Here is a 23,935-nt window from a genome sequence, read left to right on the forward strand (position 1 = left end):
TATACGTATAATATAATGTGCGGCGCGAAAGTATTTTAACAATTAAAGTCTCTTGAAATTTTCAAAAAAATTTCAAAGTTATAGGGAGAATATTTTTCAAAAGAAGGTAGCGAATGTGTCAAACGTCTTTCAAAATAATATACTCCACTTAAAATAATTGTATCGGCCAATCGGCGGCCCCTATATGTTTTTCTTTTGTTTCTGATGACTTTTCGAACACCGAATGTGCTCCGAAAGTGCTCGGAAAGGAGTAGGTTGTTTTCGTCAACAAGCGTACAGTAAGGGCAAAAATGCTCTTCTGCACGATACTTGCACCGAGTTCGTCTCAGTTTCTCTCTTTCTCTTTCCGCAATTCTCGCAGCATCTTCTTCAGTGGGGAAGTCGTTGCAGGTGTAGGTTCAAATCTCTGATCTCCACAATGCGGACTGATTTGGACAGCATGATTTTTGATCATGCTTGTACGTAAAGTAGTGAAGAAGGGTTGTTGTTGCTTGTCATCTGGTATCACTGTGCATGCATACGTTAGCCTATTGTAAATCTTATGAATTTCATAAATTATTTTATATATCTTTTTTTACTGCGTGTTTGACAATAATTAAGTCAGAAAAGCGTCGGCTCACACAAGGATGTTTATCTTAACGAAAAGCGGACTCCGAAAATTTATGGTAAATTATACGCTTGAGATAAGGCTGTACATATTTTTGCTGTTTCATTTTTTTAAGATGACACATCACGACTTTCCGTTTTTATTTCCTTCCTCTGTTATATACATTACAGATAAGCCGTGGAGGGGTGGCACTAACACAGCAGTTAGCTAGGTAGTAATGTTTTGTTTTTATGTATTTCTAACAGTAGAGACAGTGCATATATAGTATCACACGTTTTTCATTTTAAAATTAAATTCACATTGTTATCTTGACCGTGAAAACAGCTGCTGTAATTGTTATAATTAGTGTTGTAATCTGTAAAATATAACAATTTGAATAATTTTGTGAAATAAGTCCAAAGTTTAAATGTGCAGCTGTTTATAACTAAAGAGGCAGACATCAATTGTATGCGTTTGTTTCACAGGAGTACCGCGGCTCTCTACGATACCGCCGAATATCAATATATGCAGATAAGCAAGGTTCCAACGTTGCACTTTCAACCGTCTTTGCCTCGTTTACCGATACCGAAACTCGAAGACTCGTGCAGGAGGTATCTGAACGCGCAGAAACCTCTGCTGGACGGCAAGGAATTGCAGAACACGTCGTCCTGCGTCTCGAAATTCCTCGCCAGCGAGGGGCAGAGTTTGCAAAAGATATTGGTGCAAAGTAATGCCGAGAATCCGCACACCAGTTACATCAGCGAACCCTGGTTCGACATGTATTTGCGGGACCGCAAACCCCTGCCGGTCAATTACAATCCCTTCTTAGTTTATGTGCCGGAATCCGATCCGAAGTACGATGCTCAATTAGTAAAGGCGACAAATCTTGTCGTATCGTCGTTGAGATTCTTAAAGTCGCTCAAGAATAACGTTCTAGAGCCGGAGGTGTTTCACATGAAACCCGAGAAGTCGGATACTCAGCTATTCCGCAACGTCACAAGACTGATCCCATCTCGCTTCAGTTGGTACGGCGCTTATCTATTTAAGGTACGAAGAAATTAGATATAACGAAAAAGTAGTTATGCGAAATATTCCAAGATAGATTGATAAAAAAAATTTGTGAAAATTTAACTTCTTATTTTTTTTTATCGTAGGCTTTTCCATTAGATATGTCCCAATACAAGAATCTATTCAACACAACTAGAATACCAGAGTTAGGAAAAGATAGAATCTTCCACGATCCCTCAGCCAGACATTTGGTTGTACTGAGGAATGGCCATTTCTACGCGTTCGACGTTTTGGATGCGAACGATTCCATTCGTAGCCCCAAAGAGATAGCTGCGTCTCTGAAGACCATTCTGGCGGACGATAGGCCACCGAACGGACATCCCGTGGGCGTTCTTACATCGGCGGAGAGGGATCGATGGGCACGGGCACGCTCGCATTTAGTCGAAACGGGAAATCGCGAGGTTCTCCAGAAAATCGATTCGGCCGTATTCGTATTGATCTTAGACGATGAAATCATGGGTACCGACTATAAAAAGCTAATCAGATCGTATTTACATACAGACGGTACCAACCGGTGGTTTGACAAGTCGTTTTCTCTCATTGTCTCGAAGGATGGTTACGGTGGAATCAACTTTGAGCACTCGTGGGGCGACGGTGTCGCGGTGCTCAGATACTTTCAAGTGAGCATTCCGTTAACGCATTCCGTTTTATGAAGCATTATTAATTATATTAGGCAACTCGTTAATGCAATTACCGTAAACATTTGAGAATTGCGAAATGTAAAAATCTTCGTTACCTTGTAGGACGTGAAAGCCGACATATCGAAGAAACCTAGATTCCATCCTAACGACGTGGATGATCTTTCTGACGTAAGCGCAAACGTAGAGAGACTAGATTTCTCTATAGACGCGAAGAGCGAAAGTATCATCGATCAGCAGAAAGCGGATTATCAAGCGTGGGTGAACCGACTGTGCGTCGACTTTCTAATTAACGAAGAGTTCGGTAAGGATCAATGTAAGAAGCTCGGGGTAAGTCCGGATGCCGTGATGCAGCTGGCATTTCAGTTGGCGTTGTACACCCTAGAAGGCAAATTGGTACCGACTTATGAATCTTGCAGCACAGCTGCATATAAGCACGGCAGAACCGAAACGATCAGACCCTGCACACTGCAGACTAAAGCGATCTGCGTCGCTATGAGTCAGAAGCAGGTCGAGCTTTCTAAATCAGAGCTAAAAAAAATGATACTTGATTGCAGTAAAGCTCACAACCTGCTCACGAAAGAGGCCGTAATGGGTAAGTTAGTCTGATCATTGAGCAGCTTTTAACGGATTTAACGAAGGAACACATATTATAAATTTGATAATGCTTTACAGGCGAGGGATTCGACAGACATCTATTCGCGCTGAGAAGGATTTCAGAGAAATCGGGCGCCACTAAGCCAGCCATTTTTCAAGATCCAGCCTACGATGCTTTGAATTACAATATATTGTCTACGTCTACTTTATCGAGTCCAGACGTAATGGCTGGTGGATTTGGACCAGTGGTATCCGACGGCTATGGAATCGGGTAAGACATTCGTGTTACATTAACATTGAAAATGATGTAATTGTTAGCACCTTGTTAATATCCGTTGGATCGTAATTTTTTTTTTTAAACAGAACTTATTTATATTATTTAGGTATATGATCCAGGATAAACGTTTGGGTTCAGTCGTGACGAGTTACGACGGCAGTCGTAACGCTGGTCAATACGTGCAAGCACTAGCACATGCGTTCAAGAATATCCACGATGTGTTGCAGACGTAATACAAGAATTATCTTTACATAATTTGCTAGATATATTACTAATTACATCTTTGTTTGGATGTACCTTTGCCGAGAAGATCATTGACAGATATTATATAATATTGTACATTTACAAGAATGTTTATAATCCATGTTATTCATGTCAGAGGTAGGCACTCGTTCGAGATTTTAAACTAGAGAAAGCAATAACGATGACAACTATTACCTCTGATAATCGGACATTTTTATACAATTGTTAAATAAATATTTTTAATACTTTTAAATGGATTTGTGATTCATATTTTTTATAATTAAACAACTATCTTCTCATTAATTAGCTAATAATTAAATATACGATTAGAATATAAAGGATAAATTATAGCATTTTGTATATTATATACTTTTACTTACGTTGACAAGAGAATATGTACATTAACTTACGCAAAGGTGAGCGCTATAACGCACTCGAAAAGTGAAACAGAAATTATGTTATCTCTCTAATATCGATAAAAACTACGGCCTATTGCAACGTTTACACTTAATCTTTAGCCACTTTTAAAAGAATGATGCGTCCAAAACAATATAACAATATTCACAATTATAGACACAGAATGGATGTTAAATTATGTTATCTAGAATCGCGTGGATATAATTACAGACATGCAATAATATACCAAATTCGCACATTGGTATCCTGAAAAAATTCCTCCGATTTCACAATGATTTTGTAGATATGCAGTCATTCCTCTAGACTCTCTTTTATCGATGACTAAATGTGGAATGGAACACTGTGATCCCGATAAATAACTCCGTAGCTTATTCTCTCGACAACTTATGACAGCTTGTCGCCCATTTTCACTTTGGATGTCTAAAAAGAAAGTACCAAGATACGCTCGGTAAGGACATATGTTTGCATAAACTTAAAAAAATTTCCCATTCACGTTTGCGTTTTGACTTACCATATAAATACCGACGATCAGACCAAAGAGCCCTATGGCGGAACCAAAGATCTCGACTATGAGAATCTTCACGAATAGGGCGGAGTTGGCCGCGTCGGCGAGGGCCGCGCCGGAGCCGACGATGCCGACCGCTATGCCGCAGAAGAGATTGACGAGGCCAACGGCGAAACCAGCGCCGAACATCAAGTATCCAGACAGCCAGTTCTGATTCCTGATCTCCTCGTTCTCGAAAACTTTCGTGTAGGAGAATTTCTCGAGCATGCCGGACAGAACGATGGCAGTGATCAGGCCGTAGATGGCCACGGCCTCGCAGAATATCACAGAAATCAAATTCTTCGTCTTGATCCTAGGTGCTTTCACGCCACCGCCGACGATGGACACCCCCGTTGTATGGATACCTCTGAAAATGGCAAATGATAAATAAGCGACTTGGCGTAAAGTACGAATTGAAGTCCACTCGAAACTATAAATACGTCCAATTCGACTTACAATGCCGCCCCTACTACGGACAAAGCTACCGATAGACCTATCCCCAGCGTGCACCACATGTACGGTGAGGTGTTCGTCAAGAACCTAAATCAGGAAACGAACATTTTGTTTTAGGACCTCTTTGCGTCGAGAGTCAAGATGAGAGACCGGTGAAATAAATATATGGAACGTACCATCCAATGCTGACCTGCTCCCCCTTGCCAGTAAATACATAATACAAAACTGCAACATAAAAAATATATAAATGTATACAAAATATATAAATATATTCGAAATATTGTATTAAATATGTAACGTTTCTCTGCGGTGTAACTCGAAGACTGTACAGTAAAATAAATACGCCTGACACGGGATCGCTCGCAATGACACCGCATACGTATAACTCAGCGAAATATCAAACTGAAGAGGCCCTAACGACACGCATCTCTTCGTCTGTTTATTTATTATTGTAATATTCATGTAAAGTAGAGCATACCTAGAATAAGGATCGTTGTCGAAGCGAGGATCGCAAATGTTTTACCCAGGATGTACCTCATCGTCGCGACAGTAAGCTTCGCCGTCCGCGCAACACGATACACGCAATATTCCGCGGTCCTCAAGTACAGCCGACACTCCGGGGAGAAGCTAAGTAGCCCGGTGGTCCTTTCGTTTTTCGCCTAACGAAACCTCGATCCTCACATCGAGAGATTCACGAGATATCACGCACACCCGTCGCTGTCATGTGACGACTGCTCGGGATTCTAGTAACCATTAGTGATTTTTACGTGGGGGAGGGGAGAGGGAATCGTAATGAAAATGCGATAATTTTGCCTCACCTGCAGTCCTCTCGAGGCACTTTTTACACTCGAAACGGAATAGTTAATATAAACCGCTGGGCGTTAAAGAGAGAACGAATAGTCACTTGAGTGCAAAAAGTGTAAATAAAACGAGCGGACGTTTTAAAGGCGATAATTCGATTAAGCTCGACATTGGAGATAAGTTGATCGTCGATTAATTTATAATTTATATTTTATGCAGTAATATAGTTATATTTTTAGAATAGAATTAATTTTTTTTGTTGAGGCATGTAAAAAAAAATTAGAGCGAATTAGAACAGTTAGAATTTTGGTTATATAATTAAGCTGAATTGATTGTCGATTAATTTATGGTACCATTTATGCTTATACTATTTATAATATACATTTTGTTAACGTAAAGTTATTAATTTTTATTTGAAAAATAAAAAGTAAAATTGGAGGACAATGAATTAATCTTATATATTATAGTTGTATATAGAATTAGTTATAAAATTTAGCTTTAAGTAATTTAACGACAGAATATATAAATTAATCTTCTTTTTGAATTTCTTTCACGTATTAAACGATAAAAAAATTGTTATTTGTATTCGTATTAATAAAATAATATATGTATCATCTGGTAAATTAATTCAGTTTGGTCAGTCACTTTAAAAACGTGCTTGAATTTAAAATGCAATTGCCCACCACTTTGAAGATTCTAATTTCAATTTGCTTCAATTATTTACTAAAAGTTCTTTTGCTATTGCAAAGTGATTGCAAAAGAAAACTACAATCGTTATACGTACCTTATATAATCAAAATTACGTTTCCACTTATCAATAGCCACTGCGTTTTTTGTTGAGAGATTAAATATTTTATTAATTCTTATTATCGCTCTAGTAAATGCATTTGCACGTCGTTTTATTGACGCGCGAAGGAACGAGATTTTCGCTTAATTTTCTATAAATGGAATCATCGGACGCATTTCGTAAGAGGGGACGAATACACCGTCGGCCTAATTTTAGAATCCGTCGCGTTCGCGTCTCCGTTTTCCGCGACGAGGAGGCAGATCCCGTGGATGTTTTGCATTAAACGCACAATCGATCGGTCCCGATAACGATTAGCGGGAATGTCTCTGACGAAAAAGGGGTAAGCCAGCCTTGTTTTCAAGCCGGGCTGCCGGGATAGAAAGTTACGGATCTTGTCCAGATCCGTTCTCCCGGTTCGGAGTTACTCGTTGCAAAATCGGGAAAGGTTCTCCGCCTATTGACAAATTCCGCGAACGGAATGTTCGCTTCCGTGACCGGACGGGTTTGTCGTCGCTCACGTTCTATTTCTGTCTGCGATTAAATTTATAGCGTTAAATTTAGAGAAACGATGGAAACACGTTTGTGCTTGTGAACTCTGTCTGCGAAAAATCGAGATCGTCGCCGTGCATTCGTCGACCAATTCGCGTACACTTTCAGACGTATCAATATTTTACGTATCGACTATGTATATCGATTATATATTCTTACTTTTAGCGTGCGATATCACGCGCACGCAAACGCGTTCGCAGTGCATAAAATTCAAAATATTTAATGTATCGTCAAACTCAGAAATTACCTCGTGTGTTTTCAATAACTTATAACTTTTCCAAATAAATAATAAGACTAGTTCCATACATTTCCTGGCAAAATATTCTTGCACAAAATTATAGAGAAATTATAGAGAATGAAAAATATGACCATTTATATAGATAAAAATATTATATCTTTCTGAAGATTATCATTTTTGTTGTATTTCATTCTCAAAATTATCTCGAGTATATAACTCTTGCTTCTGCAAAGACATTCGTTTCTTCAGATTAAATGTCTGGGTATAACGTATAAATGAACATTGTTATCTTTTTCGTTTTACGATACATTGCCTTTCAATAACGTCGATCGTTTCAAAAGAATGTACATTTATTGTAGAAACGTCTAGCTTTTTTTTTAAGGATGTTTAGTACCTACAATAATAGCAAAAAGTTAAAGGACTGATTTTGACGAATATGCTCTTCTCATATAGTTTGAGTAATAAGGATTGTGCAGAATGTTATCATTTATTTAGAACCAGAGTGCAGAAATGCTTCTGTTGCTTTTTTCCTGAGAATTTTCGAATTCTATGGCCAAATCTAACCAAAAAATTCAAATAAAAATCCTTATAACTTTGGATTGCTTCAGTGAATCGACTCCGGCTTTTGTCTTAAGTCGTTCAACATATATAAGAATCTGTAAAATTTTTGTTAAATTCTCATTATTTTAAAAATTCTATAGGTATAAAATTTTTATATTCTATACCTATAGAATTTTTAAAATAATGAGAATTTAACAAAAATTTTACAGATTGTTCTTATATATGTTGAAAGACTTAAGACAAAAGCCGGAGTCGATTCACTGAAGCAATCCAAAGTTATAAGGATTAATTTGAATTTTTTGGTTAGATTTGGCCATAGAATTCGAAAATTCTCAGGAAAAAAGCAACAGAAGCATTTCTGCACTCTAGTTCTGAATAAATGATAACATTCTGCACAATCCTTATTACTCAAACTATATGAGAAGAGCATATTCGTCAAAATCAGTCCTTTAACTTTTTGCTACTATTGTACGTATTAAACATCCTTAAATCTTGTTACCAAGTGGAGTATTAACTTTTTATCGTTCGCCTATTGTGTTACAGAAATATCTCGCTCGACGAATTTTGTCGCGCCGTGCACGGCGCCGTTTGGCAGGAGCCGTTCGCGACTCGATTCGCGAGGCTATCCGCGTCGGGCGACAGACGAGGAATGGTCGGGATGCTCGCGGAAATGCCCCACGTGGCGGACTTGAGACCGGGCGACTCGTACGAGGGTAAGGACGAGGCGCAGGCCGCGCGGCTGTACGAGAAGTCGCTCGGGGCGACGATGGAGCCCGGGGTCGAGCACGTGAAGGAGATTAGAACCTGTAATATTCTCACGCAAGCACTGTTTGCGGCCGGTGCGAACGGCAGAGTGTTCCTAGACGCGATCTACGAGCGCGCTAGGCGCTCCTACAGCCTGCGCGCTTACGCGAGCTGCCTGCGAGACTGCGAGTGCATGCTGGCGCTTCCCGCGAGTTTCTATGACGACTCCGCGGAGAACGTTAGATACTTCGTGCAGCGTAGGAAGGAGTGCCTTCAACTGGAGCGGGAATGCTCCCGAAAGTTGGAAGCCACGTCCTCCAGGAAACGCGGCGCCCGTGGAAGAACGTTCTCCTCCTCATCATCCGCATCCTCCTCCTTGTCCCGCCGTTCTTCTTCCAGCGGCGCGTTGCCCAACGTCGACGGCAAGCCGCACGGCTACCTCGCGAGCTGCCCGGATAGCGTTGAGCTGCGGTCCGACGAGGCCAGGGGCCGGCACCTCGTGGCTACAAGAGACATCAGACCGGGGACTGTACTCATTGTCGATCGGCCGTTTTCCTTTAGCACGGATGCATCGGCTCTCGGCAGGAATTGTTTGCATTGCCATGCCACACTTAAATTAGAAGACAGCGTTAAAATCCCGTGCCGTGATTGCCAAACAGTTAGTAGAGCGCATGATTTTTACATTCGCGGCATGCCACGCGCCATGTACATAGCACCAAGAACTAATTATTCTTATACCTTCGCCCATTAGTCGCCGTTATTAATTTATTCATCTTTTTTCCTTACGTGACTCTTCTCGCAATTTGCATGCCTCGCCAGATCCCTCGATATAAATCAATATAAATCTTATCTCGCGTTCCCCAGGTGGCCTTCTGCACGGAGGCGTGTCGCAGGGAAGCGTGGGAGGCGTATCACCGATACGAGTGTTCGATATTCAATTACTTCCTCAAAAATTCGTCGAGCAACGAACGCCAGCAAACGTCTTATCTGTTGCTGGCTTATCGCACGACGGTCGTGCAAGCGCTATCGCTGCGAAACGGCGCGGGGACGACGTGCGCTTTAAATCCTGATTTCCTACGATATCACGTCAATGCGAGAGATAAAGATGACGACATTGGCAAGGAATGCGCGGACTTGGGAACGAGGGGAACGTATAGTCCTCTCGATTACCGAACGGTGTTTCAACTGGAGACCCATTGCGCCGACGTGGAACCTCACGTAAATCTCATACGCGCCGTCGAGGCGATTTTCCTTGCGAAATGCTTGATCTCGGTTCTGAGCAAGCTGGACGTCGTCTGCACGGCGGAAACTTTCGTTTCCCTGGCCGCGGCTATGCTGCACCATTTGCAGGCGATTAATTGCAACGCGTACGAGATTGTCGAGAATGTCCACGACGAGGCAACGCGCATCTGGGAGCCCAGGAACGTCGGTGCCGCGATTTACCCCACGGTCAGTCTCGTGAATCACGGCTGTTACCCCAACGTGGTTCGCCACTCTTATCCGAACGGTAAGCGATCCAGGAACAAACTGTACCGTACAAATTGACGAAGGCGCCAGAGGGATGAGTGAAGTTCTAATGATTCACTTCCTTACAGGAATAGTCGTGGTCAGAGCGACGCGCTTCATCGGCAAGGGATGCGAGTTACTCGACTGCTACGGGCCTCACTTTCTCAGCGAGGGCAAACTGAACAGGCGTGAGTTCTTGTGGAAGAAATATCGATTTCTGTGCGGATGCGACGCCTGCAAGCAGAACTGGAAATTGCCGTTACCCGAAACGACGTGCTACAAGTGCACGGCGTGCTCGGAACCGACGGATGTCCCGATAACGAACGCGGGAGCGTTGACGAATCGGCGGTGCGCCAAATGCGAGAAGACCGTCGATTTGAAGAGAATCGAGAAGCAACTTCGTAAATCGATTCAAAAGAGGCTGAGCGCCATCGCGAAAATGTATTACGGGAATTACAGAGACGCGTTGCCTCTGCTGTTCGAGCACGCGGGCTTTGTCAACAAATACTTGGCCGAACCGAATGTCGAGGGTATCAAAACAGAACAGTGTATCGTCCAGTGTTACAATTTTCTTGGCTCTATTTCCGTGTAATGTACTCCCCTCAGTCGATTTATAATAATTATTTATAGCACTGAAACAATTCTTTCGACGTTTATTCTACAGCTCTGTGAAAAAACGCGATACAATCCATTAAGAATAGAATGGATTCCTATTCTGGAAAAAGAAATTTATGCAAACAGCGGAGTTATATAGAAAATACACGGAACGATTTTCAATTGCATTTCTCGTTAACAGTAACGCTGTAACGTGAGGCAATGCAGGATTGGACTAAGTAATTAAGAAGCATATAATTCCCGTGGTAAAATACGTGATACAAAACAAGTTATTCAAGAATCAATCGATTTTCGTACAACGATAGGTCATCAGCATTATACATCTAACGCCGAGTAAAAGATCCGAGTCTGAATTACATCTCGTGAATCAAGTAAATGAGACGGTTGCACCAAACGCGCGTTTTACGCGCGACATGTCATGCCTCTTTCATGCTCATACTATAATATAAAACTAGGTGACGTAAAGTATCAGGGCCATTGGCTTCTCAATAGATACGTATACCTTACTTGCGTGAGAAAGGCAAGAGTTATGTACAGTGATTCATCATATACATTGGTAAAGTACAATCCTTTAAACTCAGTTCGTTAAAACACAGAGATGCAATGCCTAAATTCAACTAGAATCCGGTGGCGTGAAAGGTCTAGGCAATCGATTACCACATGTGCGTCTCTCTAATTTCGCTAATGATGTGACCTGCTTGAGTCAGTGCCTGCGGAATTAAGGGCAATGATTAGAAATCAATTATTATTAATTATTATAAAGCAAGGCAATTATTACAAAGAGGCTTGCATTTAATTAACTTTTTACGTACCTTAAGCATGTCCGCAGTTTCTTTACGCCTGACGGCGATGTGTTCGCTTTCGATCAACAAGGCCTCGGCCTGATCCGATTTGTACAAATGTGTGACGAGTTCGCTCTGTAGATTATCCTTCACGTAGTTGACTAGGAAATGCATAACAGCCTTTGGTACACTATCCTGAATGGACTTTCGTACAATATAAAAGTATGATCTTATGAGTCTTTCTGCAAACAACAAAGGAGAAGATTGAAATTCAAGAGTTCATTGTAATAATAATATGTACGACGTTCGATACGATACGCTTCCTTACCGATAATATCACAATCCCGTTGCTCGCGGTCGCTGAGTTTCCGGGACGTCTGTATTGGTACCGCAGGGAGTAGATTTACTGGTTTCTGTTGCGGGGACGCTTTCTGCAGTTCGATCGCTGGATTCGGGTGTGAGTTTTCGCGCATTCTGACCGGAGAACCGTCCGCGGAACTAGTCGACTCCGGTCGTCCCTGGAGTAGCAAGTTACTTAGCAGCCAGTGATTTTGCTGCCCTTGCTGTTCCTTAGTCTGATTGGAAACAGAGTTCATCTCACCTCGATTATTGACTGATTTTAAAATCTGTTGCAAATATATTTTACTGTTAATCGCAAACACGACGTAAAAAAAAGAAAAAAAAATAAAATGACGCGGATAAAGTAATGAATAAAAATTGACGAACACATGAATGTTGCTCTATTCACATTTAAATCATTTTTCTTGAAACAATTTTATAAATGCGTTATGCACAAAGGGTGACAAGTTAGTGATAAATTTCGCTAAACAACACTAAATAAAAACTACTCACCGTGTCATTGGTGATTATAGTATTGGACGCTGAGGAATTAACTTCAAAACGATTACGTTTATTGTGCTTCAGGTGATCTACATCAGTGTCCTTCAGCAAGGACGACACAAATGCTGCATCTTTGTGAAAGTCGGGATGCTTAGTGTTAATGTACGCCAATTCTATCGCAACCAAGTTCTCTACCTTTTTTTTTTAAGAAAAAAAAAATCGAATCATTATGTCAGTATGAGGAACACGTTACGAATACAGAACGGACATTCTTTTCGTTTACCATTGAATTTGTATGTGGGAGTCGTCTACGTAGCAACTGTGTAACAACGTCGACGATACGCTCGTGCAATTTGGGGAAACGCAGCATTTCCTGTTGCACCTCGGTGCCGCAGTGCTGTATTATACTTTGCATCTCTTCGTGCACAAGCTCCACGCACCGTAACGAGGGGTCCTCTAACTTTCGTATTTGCCGTTTAACTAGCAGCTCGAAGGAGACCTCTGGCACGAAGAGAGCCGGTCTCGGACCGGTGGCATTGCGAATAGCGGTCAGTATGTCGACCTTACTGAGGTCCGCCAGCGGATTAATCGAATCGAGCGTTTTGCCAAACGTCTCGTGAAATATGTAGCAAATGCGAGCGCCGCCGCACAGCTCGGTGGTCTCTATGTTCCTTGCCGTGCCCTCTATCGTCGCGCAGTAGCTGTTCGCGAACTTCGTGATGATCTGCAGCAACGTTTGACTTTTGTCCTCGACGTCCCCGCCGTAGGAATTGAGCAGGGTCTGATATTGCGCGACCATCGTGTTGACTCTGTTCTGTTTTCAAAAAGCACAAGTTCTACCAAATTATGCTTACTTTAGCAGGTTCTACAGCTACATCCTGTAACTCGGCAATTCTACCGTTAATGTTTATTACCTTCAACTCCGGCAAGCAGTCCCTAATATGCTGCATAAGTAAACGATTGAGAGTTTTCGCTAAGTAAGGGGTGCCATTTCTGTTAGCCAACGTTGGATATTTGCGTTGCAAGAACGTGGCTTCGTCCTTCAACGCTTCCTGAATACTCTTGTTATTCATTATGTCCTGCTGCGAGCGATTAACTACACCTATAATGCCCAGTTTGACCGGGATGACTCTGCCGCATAGGATATCTATGGCGTCAGTCCCTGAAAAAAAAAGAAAAAAAATGTAGTCAATAATTGTTGTTACGATTCTGCTGCTCTTCGACGAGATGTAAAGCTGTGTGGAAAATTAAATTTACCGGCATCCATGAGGTCCAGTTTTGTAACGACTGCAAGCGTTCGTCTGCCATCTGGATCAACGTCTTTGCTCAGCTTCAAACTCTCACTCGTAGCCATGTCGGTGTTGGCAGTGACAACTGCTAGGATTATGGAGTTCGGACTACATATGTACTTTAACACGAGCTCACGTATCTGAGATTCGATGTCCTCCGGCTGGTCGCCCACCGGCACTTTCGTGATGCCAGGTAGATCTATGAGCGTCAGATTGACAACGGACGTCGAGAATATTTTAAGATTAATTGGTTCCGGACAAATCCCTTTGTTTGCTCCGGCCATTCTGTCAGTCTCGGCCTCGATCTCCGCGCGAATGTCGTCGAAATCTTTGTAAATCCTGTTCTTCGTGTGCAGAAACATTCCCCACTCCTCCAGGTCCAGGGTGCCATTTTCCGCGCTTCTGTGTTCTCGATCATCTCTCGGCGTATATACAAGTTGCAGTATCAATGGACGTCGCGTGACAATACCGGTCCCTCGCGGCAGAAAAGAACGGCCCACCAAGCTCTCGATTACAGACGACTTTCCTGAACTCTGAAAAAATTCAATATTTGCTCTTATTCCATGTTCAAGATAAATGTTCTTTGTTCCACTGTCTTTGTTCCACTTTAGTTATTCATCGCTAGAAATAAATTCAAAATAATTTTGAAAGTGGATACACAGAAAAAAAAGATATTCTCGTATATAAGCAAGAATATATTTTCTTAGATTTGGATTAAAAATTTGTTTGATTAAAAATTTAACCATTTGTATTACAAAAGTATCACTTTGTTCAATTAAAAAAAACTAAAAATCTATACAAAATCTATATTTTTACATATAAAAATATTTAGCTACATTTAAAACTAATTTTTTCTGTGTACCAAAATTACAATATTTTAAAAACAATAAAAAATAAATCACAATATTTCGATTTTGTCCCTCAATTGATTACAAGCAAACATATATCTATATGATTCAGGCCTCGCAAGCTATATTTTTTTTTCCAACTGTAACATTCATGGTCAGCAGGCAATTCATAATGAACGAGTGATCGTTGCATTGTTCGTGACAAAGAAAAAAAATTCAAATGCACGTATCGACACCGATAACCAATGCTAGATACGCTCCTTTCAACTGCACCCTCTCGCAATTTTTCTCTCTTACCGCGAGACAGAGAGATTTTCGATCGCGTATTCATTTAACCTTGAAAGCGGAGAGGGTGGCAAAGTCCAGATGAAAGGGGCGAACTTATCGGCTCGAGTGGCCGACTTGGCTCCCCGAGGGGAGACACTCCGGCTAACCTGCGTGCCCAGAACGACGATCTGCGGCAGTTGCAGCACGGTAGCGCCGACGGTGTTGAACACGTCCTGCAGTTTGTTTATCACAGGTATCAGGGCTTCCATGGCGGAGCGGACAGGCGACGACGAAGCCTCCGCGCGTCGCGTTCGACGGAACGGGAATCGATCGGGACGACGGTCGGTCGGTTAACGAAGCCGGGTTTATTCAAGTAACGCTCGCGCCTCACTCGTCTCCTTCTCTCTGCCCCTCGAGCGTTTCGGCGCTGCCTCGTTCTCTCTCTCTCCTCTACATGCGCGTCGCGCGGCTCCTTCGTGTGACGGAAGCGGATATATTCCGCACACGCCAAATCGTCGATTGATGAGCGATGACGCGCCGAACGGCCGTAATTTCACTCGAAATAACTCTATCGCTCCACCACCGCGAGTACCGCGGGAATAATGCACAGTATATTGCACACCTGATTCCCTCGCCCCTACCGCCGCGCTCCGCAATCAACTGACGCGTGCGCGTTCTTGATTGTGTGAGGGCAGCGAGCGTACGTATGTAACATACATACGTGCATCACGTATGCGCATGCGTGTGATGCTCGACGACCGACGGCGACGTGCCGCGTGCGTACTGCGTATAAGTGTGCGTGACGACGCGGTACGAGGCAGCACGTATGATTGTCGTAGATCCATCGTTTCCATTCCCGCCTGATCCTGTTCGAGTCCTCCGGTTCGTTTGTTAACTATATATCCCCATTTAAAGGGAATCTTTTCCAATCTCTCAATTTCTTTCCTTTGTCAGGTCAATATTATACGTAATATGTATATTTATAACATAACCTTATTACCCTACATGGCACCTCCTTTACCACCGAAAGCGATATATCATTTATTTCCAGTTTTCCTAATTATCCGCACGGCGTAAAACATTTAATATTCGTTTATAATGTAAATCGTCACCGAATATTCCGCGAATATGGTCATTTCGAAATTTGAACCTGATCTGAGTTCTATGACTAATCAGTTATTGCCCGTCGAATAATGTTCATTTTTTTTATCAATTGTGACAATCGAATTTTTTTCAATAACGCAATTATTTTTCTCTTCACGTCAAAGAAAAAAAAAAGAGGAAAAATGAACGATTAACATAAAGCTGCGCCGTTAACGATTAGCAGCTTCTATTTGATTGGAAAAAACGATCGTAAACGCAACGCAAATGCGGACACATTCGCCTCAATCGCTAGTGATATGGGCATGATATGCGCCGTGTTCGTTTTAATACTGCATTCTCTGCACTCGATTTTCACAAATTTTTTTCTTTATATGCATGCTTATCTCGTATTCTGAAAATAATTAAGAAATTCAAATAAAGTAAAAAGGATTTCTTTTTCCTTGAAGAGTCTAACGTAAAGGATATTCTTTATTACAATAAATATTTGCTTTCTGTATCTGCACAACTTTAACTTAATAACGTCAGCTAGCGCTTATTTTACTACGCATGTGCGAACGTGAGCGAGTTTACATGGGCATAGGAAATTCCTATGTCCATGGAAGTTTAGGGAATTAGCAGTCGTACACGTTGGTTGGAGTCGTTGAACTTTTGCTCTAACCTCTTTCCTCTTGCTTGCTTCTAACATAACCTAATTATCGTCGTTTACATGTGCTTTTCATGTAGAGAATGTTTTTAAAGTGACTTCGACTAAACTTAGATTCATTCGAACGCAGAATTATTACACAATTTCTAACTGTGTAATTTGTGTGACTGTTACGTGTTCCGAATTCGTTTTTATTATAATTCGTACAAAAGAAAACGTATACACACGTCTACGGAAAATATAATGGTAAGTGCGTTTTTTAATAAATATTTAATTATTTAATCATGTATTTATGAAAGTTATATTGAAAGCATGGCTGTGTTCAAGTCAGCAAACCAGCTAACTTGAGCGAATGCATAACTGTTTTGTCGTAGTGGTTAGCATTGTCGCGTGGCTTATTTTGTTTGTTTTCTAATTAGCGATTTAGTTCAGTATAAGTTACATTTACTGGTTTTTTTTTAAATAAATGTCAACATAAATTTTCTGTGATTAATTTATGCTAATAATTTAATAATGTTATTTACATTTTATTAGTGTTTATTTACATAATGGAAATATCTTCAAGAATATAGTATTATTAAGAAGGAAATCTTTAGTAAGTCATTAAGGAACTTATTTCTTTATTATTACTTTTTGGTAATGATAATTTTGAGTATGTAATTTCTATCGAAACAAAAATTATGGATTATATTATTTTGAAAAAATATATACATTCAATGATGTATAAATTGCTATTAATCACACAGCGTTCATTCAACGAACAAGTAGCTGCTTTGCCAATTTGAACATACTCTATAATATGACAAATTATATTGGGCTTTAATTTAAATAAGTATAATTATGTAGTAATAATATAATTATATTATTGCACGATAATACTTGCTATGATTATTACATGTTACAGGGGAAAAATAAGAAAACGCGTAAAGTTGTGATGCAGAGATTTGCTCAAATGAAGAGGATGATTAGTTTGAGTGATACGCGAATGTAAGTTGATGTTTCGTATAATTTTCGAAAAAAATCATTGTTATAACTTTGTAAGACATATGTGAAAAAAATTATAATTTTGTTTTATAGAAAGCCAGAAAAGCGATTGCCATCGAAGAAAACTCCCAAAGAGGATAAGACTAAAATAAAAATTACAGAAGTGTAAGTAATGTTATATATATAATCTGACATTTTACATTGTTTTTAACAGAAATATCTTTTGCATGGCATTGAGAAATAATTTATTATAAAACATCTTGTTTTCACATTTTAAAATTTTATGGTACTTTTTTTCTTTCAGGCCCCAACAATCCTCGGCATTATTCTTCCAATATAATACACAACTTGGACCGCCATACCATATTTTAATTGACACAAACTTCATTAATTTCTCCATTAAAAACAAATTAGATATAATACAGAACATGATGGAATGTCTTTATGCAAAATGTACGCCATACATAACGGATTGCGTAATGGGTGAATTAGAGAAGCTTGGACAGAAGTATAAATTAGCATTGAAAATAATCAAGGATCCGCGATTTGAAAGATTAAAATGTATGCATAAAGGAACCTATGCAGATGACTGTCTTGTAAATAGGGTGACGCAAGTAAGTATAGATTATGGAATCTTGTATTAAAAAATTCTTTTGACAGTGGTAATTTAAATTTACTTTATTGATCGTCATAAACAAAAAATTGAATTATGCGTTGTATTATTATTTCAGCATAAATGTTACATTGTTGCAACAAACGATAGAGATTTGAAAAGAAGAATACGGAAGATACCAGGTGTGCCAATTATGTATATATCTCAGCATAGATATACAATAGAAAGAATGCCAGATGCTTATGGTGCACCTAAGAGATAAGAGTATTACTTACTTTGAATCAATTTCTTTTCATAATGATTATCTTTTTGTAAACATACACAAAGATGTACATTTTGTTAATAAAATTTATATAAAAATCTATAAAAAAAATTGTTATCCTACAATTTAATATATTATGGTATATAATACATATTTCTCTATTGTTTCCTATGTATAATATAATATTTTGCCAAAAACTTAAATACCTTAAAGACATTTAAGTTACTAATATATCTGCAGGAAAAGCTCTATTTTTAAATAAATATATATAACTATATATTGGTATATTATTTATTTAAATAGAAATTTATGTATTTACTAGAAATCTAATAGTAATATTGTTCTATCATTATTGAAGTGACATTCAATTTATAGTAGATACAGGTATAATATATGCAGCTATAGTGTACAGGTTTCAGTACCAAGCCCACGCGTAATAGTAAAAAGAGCAGGGAGAGATAAAACGGATATTCCCTCTGTACTGGCCTTTGAGGTCCAGTTTTATCAAATTCTTATTGTGGGCAGTGATGAGACATTTCTATTGAAACAATATATGAACATATTGTCATGACTATTTTTTTTAATTTCTAAAAGATAATTTATCAAATTTTTATAAAAATATTAATGCTCTTTATTAAATAGCAATAACAAATTTCGTTGGTCCTGAGTAAATTATATACCATTTTCTGGAATAATTATTTTCCTATAAACTTTCTTATTCTACAAAATTTTTGGTAAAGAATTTAGAAAAATTAATACAATTTAAAAAACTTTATAGAAGAAAAATTAATTATTTAAAATTTATATTAGCCTGCGCCTGCGCGCGCGTGTCTATGCCCTGTAAAATATTACAATATATAAATTAAAATAAATTGATATTTATATAAGTACTTATATAAAATTAATTTTTATAAATATTATTTATAATATTACAAAATTAATTCTAACATTCGTTTATTTTTTACGAAATAATATGTATATAATCAAAACTACAAACGGAGACGTTTCAGTGCGAGAAATGATCGGCTGCGTATTTATGGCGAGGCACGCTCGCAAAATAAGCTGTTAGGACATTTCTGTCAATTTCTCACTCTCTATTCCCAAGAAGCTCGTTCGCTCTATTGCGAAAAGTAATCCTGCTCGATGCCAGCGATTTTGTACACCCACGTACGGAGAACGATCGGATTTCTGCTTGGATGCAATGCGATGTTGCAATGTGTCAGTCACTTTACGAAATCTTATACCGCGAGCTTTTCCTGCAGATATATTAATAACTTATTAAATATCTATAAGGTATTTAAATTTTTGGTAAAATATTATATTATACATATAGAAAAAAAATTGAGAAATATATATTATATTATATAATAAATTAAATTATCGGATAATACATTAATTTTTTATAGATTTTTGTACAATATTGTAATACATGTATGTTATCCTTAGAGAAATTTAATATTGTAAGTATTACATTAGTTAATGATTAATTATTTATTTAAAATATTAAAAGTACAGTAATTTTAATTAATACTCAAAATAAATAATTAATCGCTAATCAATTTAATACTTACAGCATTGCATTTCTCTAAGGCAAGTATAATATTATTTATCATTATACTGTTACATAGTACAACAGAGTTTGCGTGACCTTGTCAACGCAAAGATACGGACATGAAGTTTTATAATCACTCTTATCAATCAGGATCGTATATCGCGATCTTCAGGGTTCGAGAAGCTCGATATATGCGAGGATTAATATAATTGATGATTTTGGCGCACAAAGTGTCATGGCTTTTCTATATCCGGATAAATGTCGGGTTTTCTCCGCCTCCTACCCCGGGTCGTGACCTTTCTAATATCGCGGAACAACAAATGGCGTACGCGCGCGCGCACGTTATCGCGGCGAAACGCAGAATATATTAATCATACGATTCAACGTTCTGTGTTGCATCCCTCGAGAGACAAGTCTACGAACCAAATTTCAATTTATTTCTCTCGGATAACAAATGATCGTCGTTTGAAATTATTTTCTGCTTCAAAGTATAATTATATTATCGTTTATCACATTATTAATTGTTATTGTAAAATCTTAATCGTATTATTATAATTTGCACATAAAAGCCTATTATCCAACTTATGGAATTTATAGGAATAACATGAAATCTTATTTGACAAATTAAAATTGAATATGAATTACTAAAAAAGTTTTGTATAAAATTTCAAATCTTTTTTTTACGCAAAGATGAAAATTATTTAAATGTAAAGAAACTAAAAATTAAATTTTTATCTATTAATATTATATAATAGATTTATTAATTCTTTTATTAATTGTTAATAATTATTAATTAAATATTAATATTATATATAAAAGCTTTTAGTTAATATAAAATTACTGAATGATAAGTTTTAAACGTACTGAAGATGTGATACATATGTGTGAAATCGATATTGAAATTAATGTAGTATATCGTATATTGTATTGTAAACACTGGGGGTAAACACTAAAACTAGGAATCATCCTAAGCCGCGAGGTTAGGTTTATTAAGCATTATTATAAATAAATAAATAGAAAGAGTTTTTAGTTTTTTAAATTTATTTAATTGAGATTAAAGAAAATAAGTGACAGGAAGTATGTTATAATTAAATATTTCATGTTAGTCATAATTTTAATTAATAATTTATTTATAATTTATATTTTGAATCGATATTTTGCCATTTTTTTCGCATGTATTTTCTTCGTACATCTATAAATTGTTCGACGTGAGAAAAATTATTTGTCGCACGAGTCTTCGATGCTCATTCAAAAATTTAACACAATTTAATAGTGAAACGAATGCATTTGACTTTGGAGCCTTATAAACTTATAGATAGCGCAAAACGCGTTGTTTGGGGCATTGTCACCTATTACCATTGACACCCTCTCTAATTTTCCCTGATATTTCCGACCGAGAAGAAGGCGACTCGTCCATCATCCGATAAGAAACCGCGTCTGACACTGTTCTTCGGCAGATGTTCGTTCATTCGTGAGAAATACTCGTACTTACTCTTATCTAAGTCCACGTAAAACGAGTCGGTTTAAAGCGATTTGTCCCTTTTGTTTCGTGAAAAAGAACAAAATAGGAAAAAATCATCGGATCTCTATTTTGTTTGCACGTAAATTGCTTTGTCCATTGTTATATATATTTCTCATTGCAACAAAATGAATTCTTTAATTCGCTCGATCTTAAGAACTGAAACTTGTTAGAATGGAAAAACTGAGTAGATTTGATTTATTTCGTGATTGAATTTCTTTGTGTTGATCTTGATTTCTTTATATGCACTATATTTATTATAGTTGAATTAAAATCACAAATATAAAAATATACTGAATATCGAAACATTAAAAACAATTTAATTCTTTAATTATTGATTTTGAATCGATCACATATTGTTTTTAACTTACCGTTTTATTGTTTTTAATTCCTTGATTTTGACTGACTCATTTTTAACTATCATCTGCACTACCGCGGTTACTGATCAATTATTGTTACTTTTCGATTTCCTGTATATAGAATGAACGCCATTAATCCTTTTGCGGAATACCATAAATTGAATCATATACAACATATTTCAAAGTCAGATGCGCGAGAAATTTTACAGCGAAAAGTGCAGTTTTGCGTGTCATGATACTTGGTTGCCATGCGGAATAGTATGGCAACTTTTTTATCTTATTTTATAATTTTGGTTTTAGTTTTTGTAGTTAAATTTCAATATTATCAAAGTAACAACCTATGCGGCGACGTCACTTATACAATGCGGCGAGGTCGCTTATACATTGTTGTACCTAGTAAACCAGATTAAAGAGAATCAACGGTCCAGTGAGCGAGTAAACTACATAAGAAAAAAAAAGAGAAAAGAAAGTAGACAGATAGAGATAGGAAGAGAGAGAAAGAGAGAAAGAAAAAACTGGGGAACCCGAGATGGTGAATTAGTTTGAAGGAAAGAAGATCGAAAGAATTGAGCTGAACACTCGATCGTGGTAACGGATTATAAAAGTGACCATAGGCCCGCGAATATATATCTACATTCTACACACAGGCCATGAGTCCGGATCCCGCAGATCACCCCCGCTTCACCTTTCTCACCCCACCTTACTGATATCCCGATGTTTCTTCGCGTGGCAGCCCGCATCCCCTAAGTTGGGGTGTCCCCCTGCCCGCCCTTCTAGGTATTTCCCCTCCTCCCCCACGCATTATTCATCTCTCGTTCTTCATCCTCGTCACCCTTTTTCTCGTCAGTCTTCGTATTACTCCCTCTTTCTTCTTCATTCATTTTTCTCTTTTTTCTCTTCCTCTTCTTATAGTCTTTCTCTCTCTCGTTTTCTTTCTCTGGTCTACTCGACGTCCCTCTTGTTCTCGTTATGTCTCTCTCATTCCCTTCAACGAGAAGCAACGTCCTCGTCGCACAGGGTTCCAGCATGCAGCGGCCATCTTGCATACCTGAGCCTCCGCATTGCTCGTTCCTCGAGGGCAAAAGGGAGAATATCTCAGCGAGACGGCGGCGGGATGCGCGAGGCGAGACGAAGGTGGAAGGATCGCGCGTGGAAGATGGCGAGGAGGGAAAGCTGGAGAGCTGAGTCAAGTGAGAGGGTGGGGAAGGAGAACGGGGCCCACGGTCGAAGCAGCGGGCCCCAGGTAAGAGCAAGTGGGAGAGAAAGAGACGGGCATACGCGTGACGGACAAAGAGGCCCGTATTCTGATATAGGCAGTGGTATGGCAAAATGGTAGGGGTGAAGAGGGAGGATGGGAGATGGGAAAGAGAACCGAGGTAAGAGTGAAGAAAATGAGCATTCGGGGAAGGAAGGAGTGACGAGGATAGGAGATCAAACGTTTCTTGACACGAAAGACAGGGAGGGAGAGAGAGATAGAAAAGGAGGAAACGAGCTGTTAGAAAGAGCGAGTGGGACCATATCGTAGAGCGAGGAAACGCGGTAGAACCACGGTGTTTCTCAGAGCGGACAGAGAAGGTGATATCGATAGGCCTTGCGCGGGGTGGTCGGGGGGCGAAGGCCCATAAATGGAGAGCGAGAAAAAGAGGGAGAATGGAAATGCAAAGAATGGGAGAAGGATAGGGAATAGAGGGAGGGGAGAAAGAGGGTCCGATGGATCGGAGAGGGACGGCGTCAGCCAGCCCGAAGAATGCCTCTCCTGGCAGCGGCGAGGTTCTGGGACCGGCTCGGTTCAGTCGAGTCAGGTCAGCCCTCGGGAAGACGACATTCTTCTTCGCGGTGCTCACGTTCCGCGTTCTTTCGGGGCCTTACGTCGCGCTTATTGCGGCCCCGTCGTGTTTCGTTATTTCTCCTTTACTTTTTATCCTTCCATCCTTTTTCCATCGGTCCCTCTGCCGATTGCCTCTACGGTTGCGCGCGCGATTCGTCTTCATCCCCCGATAACCGAGCTTACCCCGAGGCGCGCGCGCGCGCGCGCGCACGCGAACCCGTTGTGTTGCTCGTGAGATTGCTTCACGATCGGCGAACCCAAGCGAGCGCCGCATCGCGATCGCGTGAACTTCCTGACAGTTTCCGCGAAAGATAACGCGAGTTCGGCGGCGAATTGCACGAACTCAAGAGTGAATCGCGAATTCGAGCCTCTCGGAATTCGGTTACATCGGTACTCTCGTGAGAGAATACATCGTAAATCA

General features: G+C 39.4%; 5 protein-coding genes across 9 annotated transcripts; 3 read left to right on the forward strand and 2 right to left on the reverse strand.

The window, feature by feature from the left end:
* The first annotated feature begins 274 nt into the window (after positions 1 to 274).
* On the forward strand, positions 275 to 3,662 carry LOC105457912 (carnitine O-palmitoyltransferase 2, mitochondrial). Of its 4 annotated transcripts, XM_011702854.1 has the most exons (7): positions 465 to 665; positions 778 to 818; positions 1,072 to 1,633; positions 1,741 to 2,274; positions 2,398 to 2,887; positions 2,968 to 3,160; positions 3,273 to 3,662. In XM_011702854.1, exons 1-7 carry the CDS (start codon positions 627 to 629, stop codon positions 3,397 to 3,399), a joined length of 1,986 nt encoding a protein of 661 aa, XP_011701156.1. In that variant the 5' UTR covers positions 465 to 626; the 3' UTR covers positions 3,400 to 3,662. The 4 variants fall into 4 exon arrangements, with proteins under 4 accessions (XP_011701158.1, XP_011701159.1, XP_011701156.1 ...); XM_011702856.1 differs by lacking the exons at positions 465 to 665; positions 778 to 818 and adding an exon at positions 275 to 392; XM_011702857.1 differs by lacking the exons at positions 465 to 665; positions 778 to 818 and adding an exon at positions 438 to 458.
* Positions 3,663 to 3,762: 100 nt separating this feature from the next.
* Positions 3,763 to 5,566, reverse strand: LOC105457914 (V-type proton ATPase 21 kDa proteolipid subunit). Its single transcript, XM_011702858.1, has 5 exons — positions 5,302 to 5,566; positions 5,000 to 5,048; positions 4,827 to 4,910; positions 4,338 to 4,737; positions 3,763 to 4,246 (listed from the first exon to the last, which is right to left on the reverse strand). Exons 1-5 carry the CDS (start codon positions 5,360 to 5,362, stop codon positions 4,211 to 4,213), a joined length of 630 nt encoding a protein of 209 aa, XP_011701160.1. The 5' UTR covers positions 5,363 to 5,566; the 3' UTR covers positions 3,763 to 4,210.
* Positions 5,567 to 6,414: 848 nt separating this feature from the next.
* Positions 6,415 to 10,647, forward strand: LOC105457916 (SET and MYND domain-containing protein 4-like). Its single transcript, XM_011702862.1, has 4 exons — positions 6,415 to 6,751; positions 8,303 to 9,161; positions 9,368 to 10,010; positions 10,099 to 10,647. The coding sequence occupies exons 1-4, from the start codon at positions 6,732 to 6,734 to the stop codon at positions 10,599 to 10,601; spliced, it is 2,025 nt and encodes a 674-aa protein (XP_011701164.1). The 5' UTR covers positions 6,415 to 6,731; the 3' UTR covers positions 10,602 to 10,647.
* On the reverse strand, positions 10,633 to 15,289 carry LOC105457915 (dynamin-1-like protein). 2 transcript variants are annotated; one of them, XM_011702861.1, is made up of 8 exons: positions 14,818 to 15,289; positions 13,504 to 14,068; positions 13,161 to 13,408; positions 12,530 to 13,060; positions 12,259 to 12,441; positions 11,735 to 11,981; positions 11,437 to 11,648; positions 10,633 to 11,334 (listed from the first exon to the last, which is right to left on the reverse strand). In XM_011702861.1, the coding sequence occupies exons 1-8, from the start codon at positions 14,917 to 14,919 to the stop codon at positions 11,278 to 11,280; spliced, it is 2,145 nt and encodes a 714-aa protein (XP_011701163.1). In that variant the 5' UTR covers positions 14,920 to 15,289; the 3' UTR covers positions 10,633 to 11,277. The 2 variants fall into 2 exon arrangements, with proteins under 2 accessions (XP_011701163.1, XP_011701162.1); XM_011702860.1 differs by having other exon boundaries at positions 11,735 to 12,032.
* Positions 15,290 to 15,470: 181 nt separating this feature from the next.
* Positions 15,471 to 18,367, forward strand: LOC105457917 (rRNA-processing protein FCF1 homolog). Its single transcript, XM_011702863.1, has 5 exons — positions 15,471 to 16,643; positions 17,302 to 17,384; positions 17,475 to 17,546; positions 17,686 to 17,995; positions 18,113 to 18,367. Exons 1-5 carry the CDS (start codon positions 16,641 to 16,643, stop codon positions 18,254 to 18,256), a joined length of 612 nt encoding a protein of 203 aa, XP_011701165.1. The 5' UTR covers positions 15,471 to 16,640; the 3' UTR covers positions 18,257 to 18,367.
* The last annotated feature ends 5,568 nt before the right edge of the window (positions 18,368 to 23,935 follow it).

The sequence above is a fragment of the Wasmannia auropunctata genome, unplaced genomic scaffold, assembly GCF_000956235.1.
Source record: "Wasmannia auropunctata unplaced genomic scaffold, wasmannia.A_1.0 LD334880.1, whole genome shotgun sequence".
Classification (NCBI taxonomy): Eukaryota; Metazoa; Arthropoda; class Insecta; order Hymenoptera; family Formicidae; genus Wasmannia; species Wasmannia auropunctata.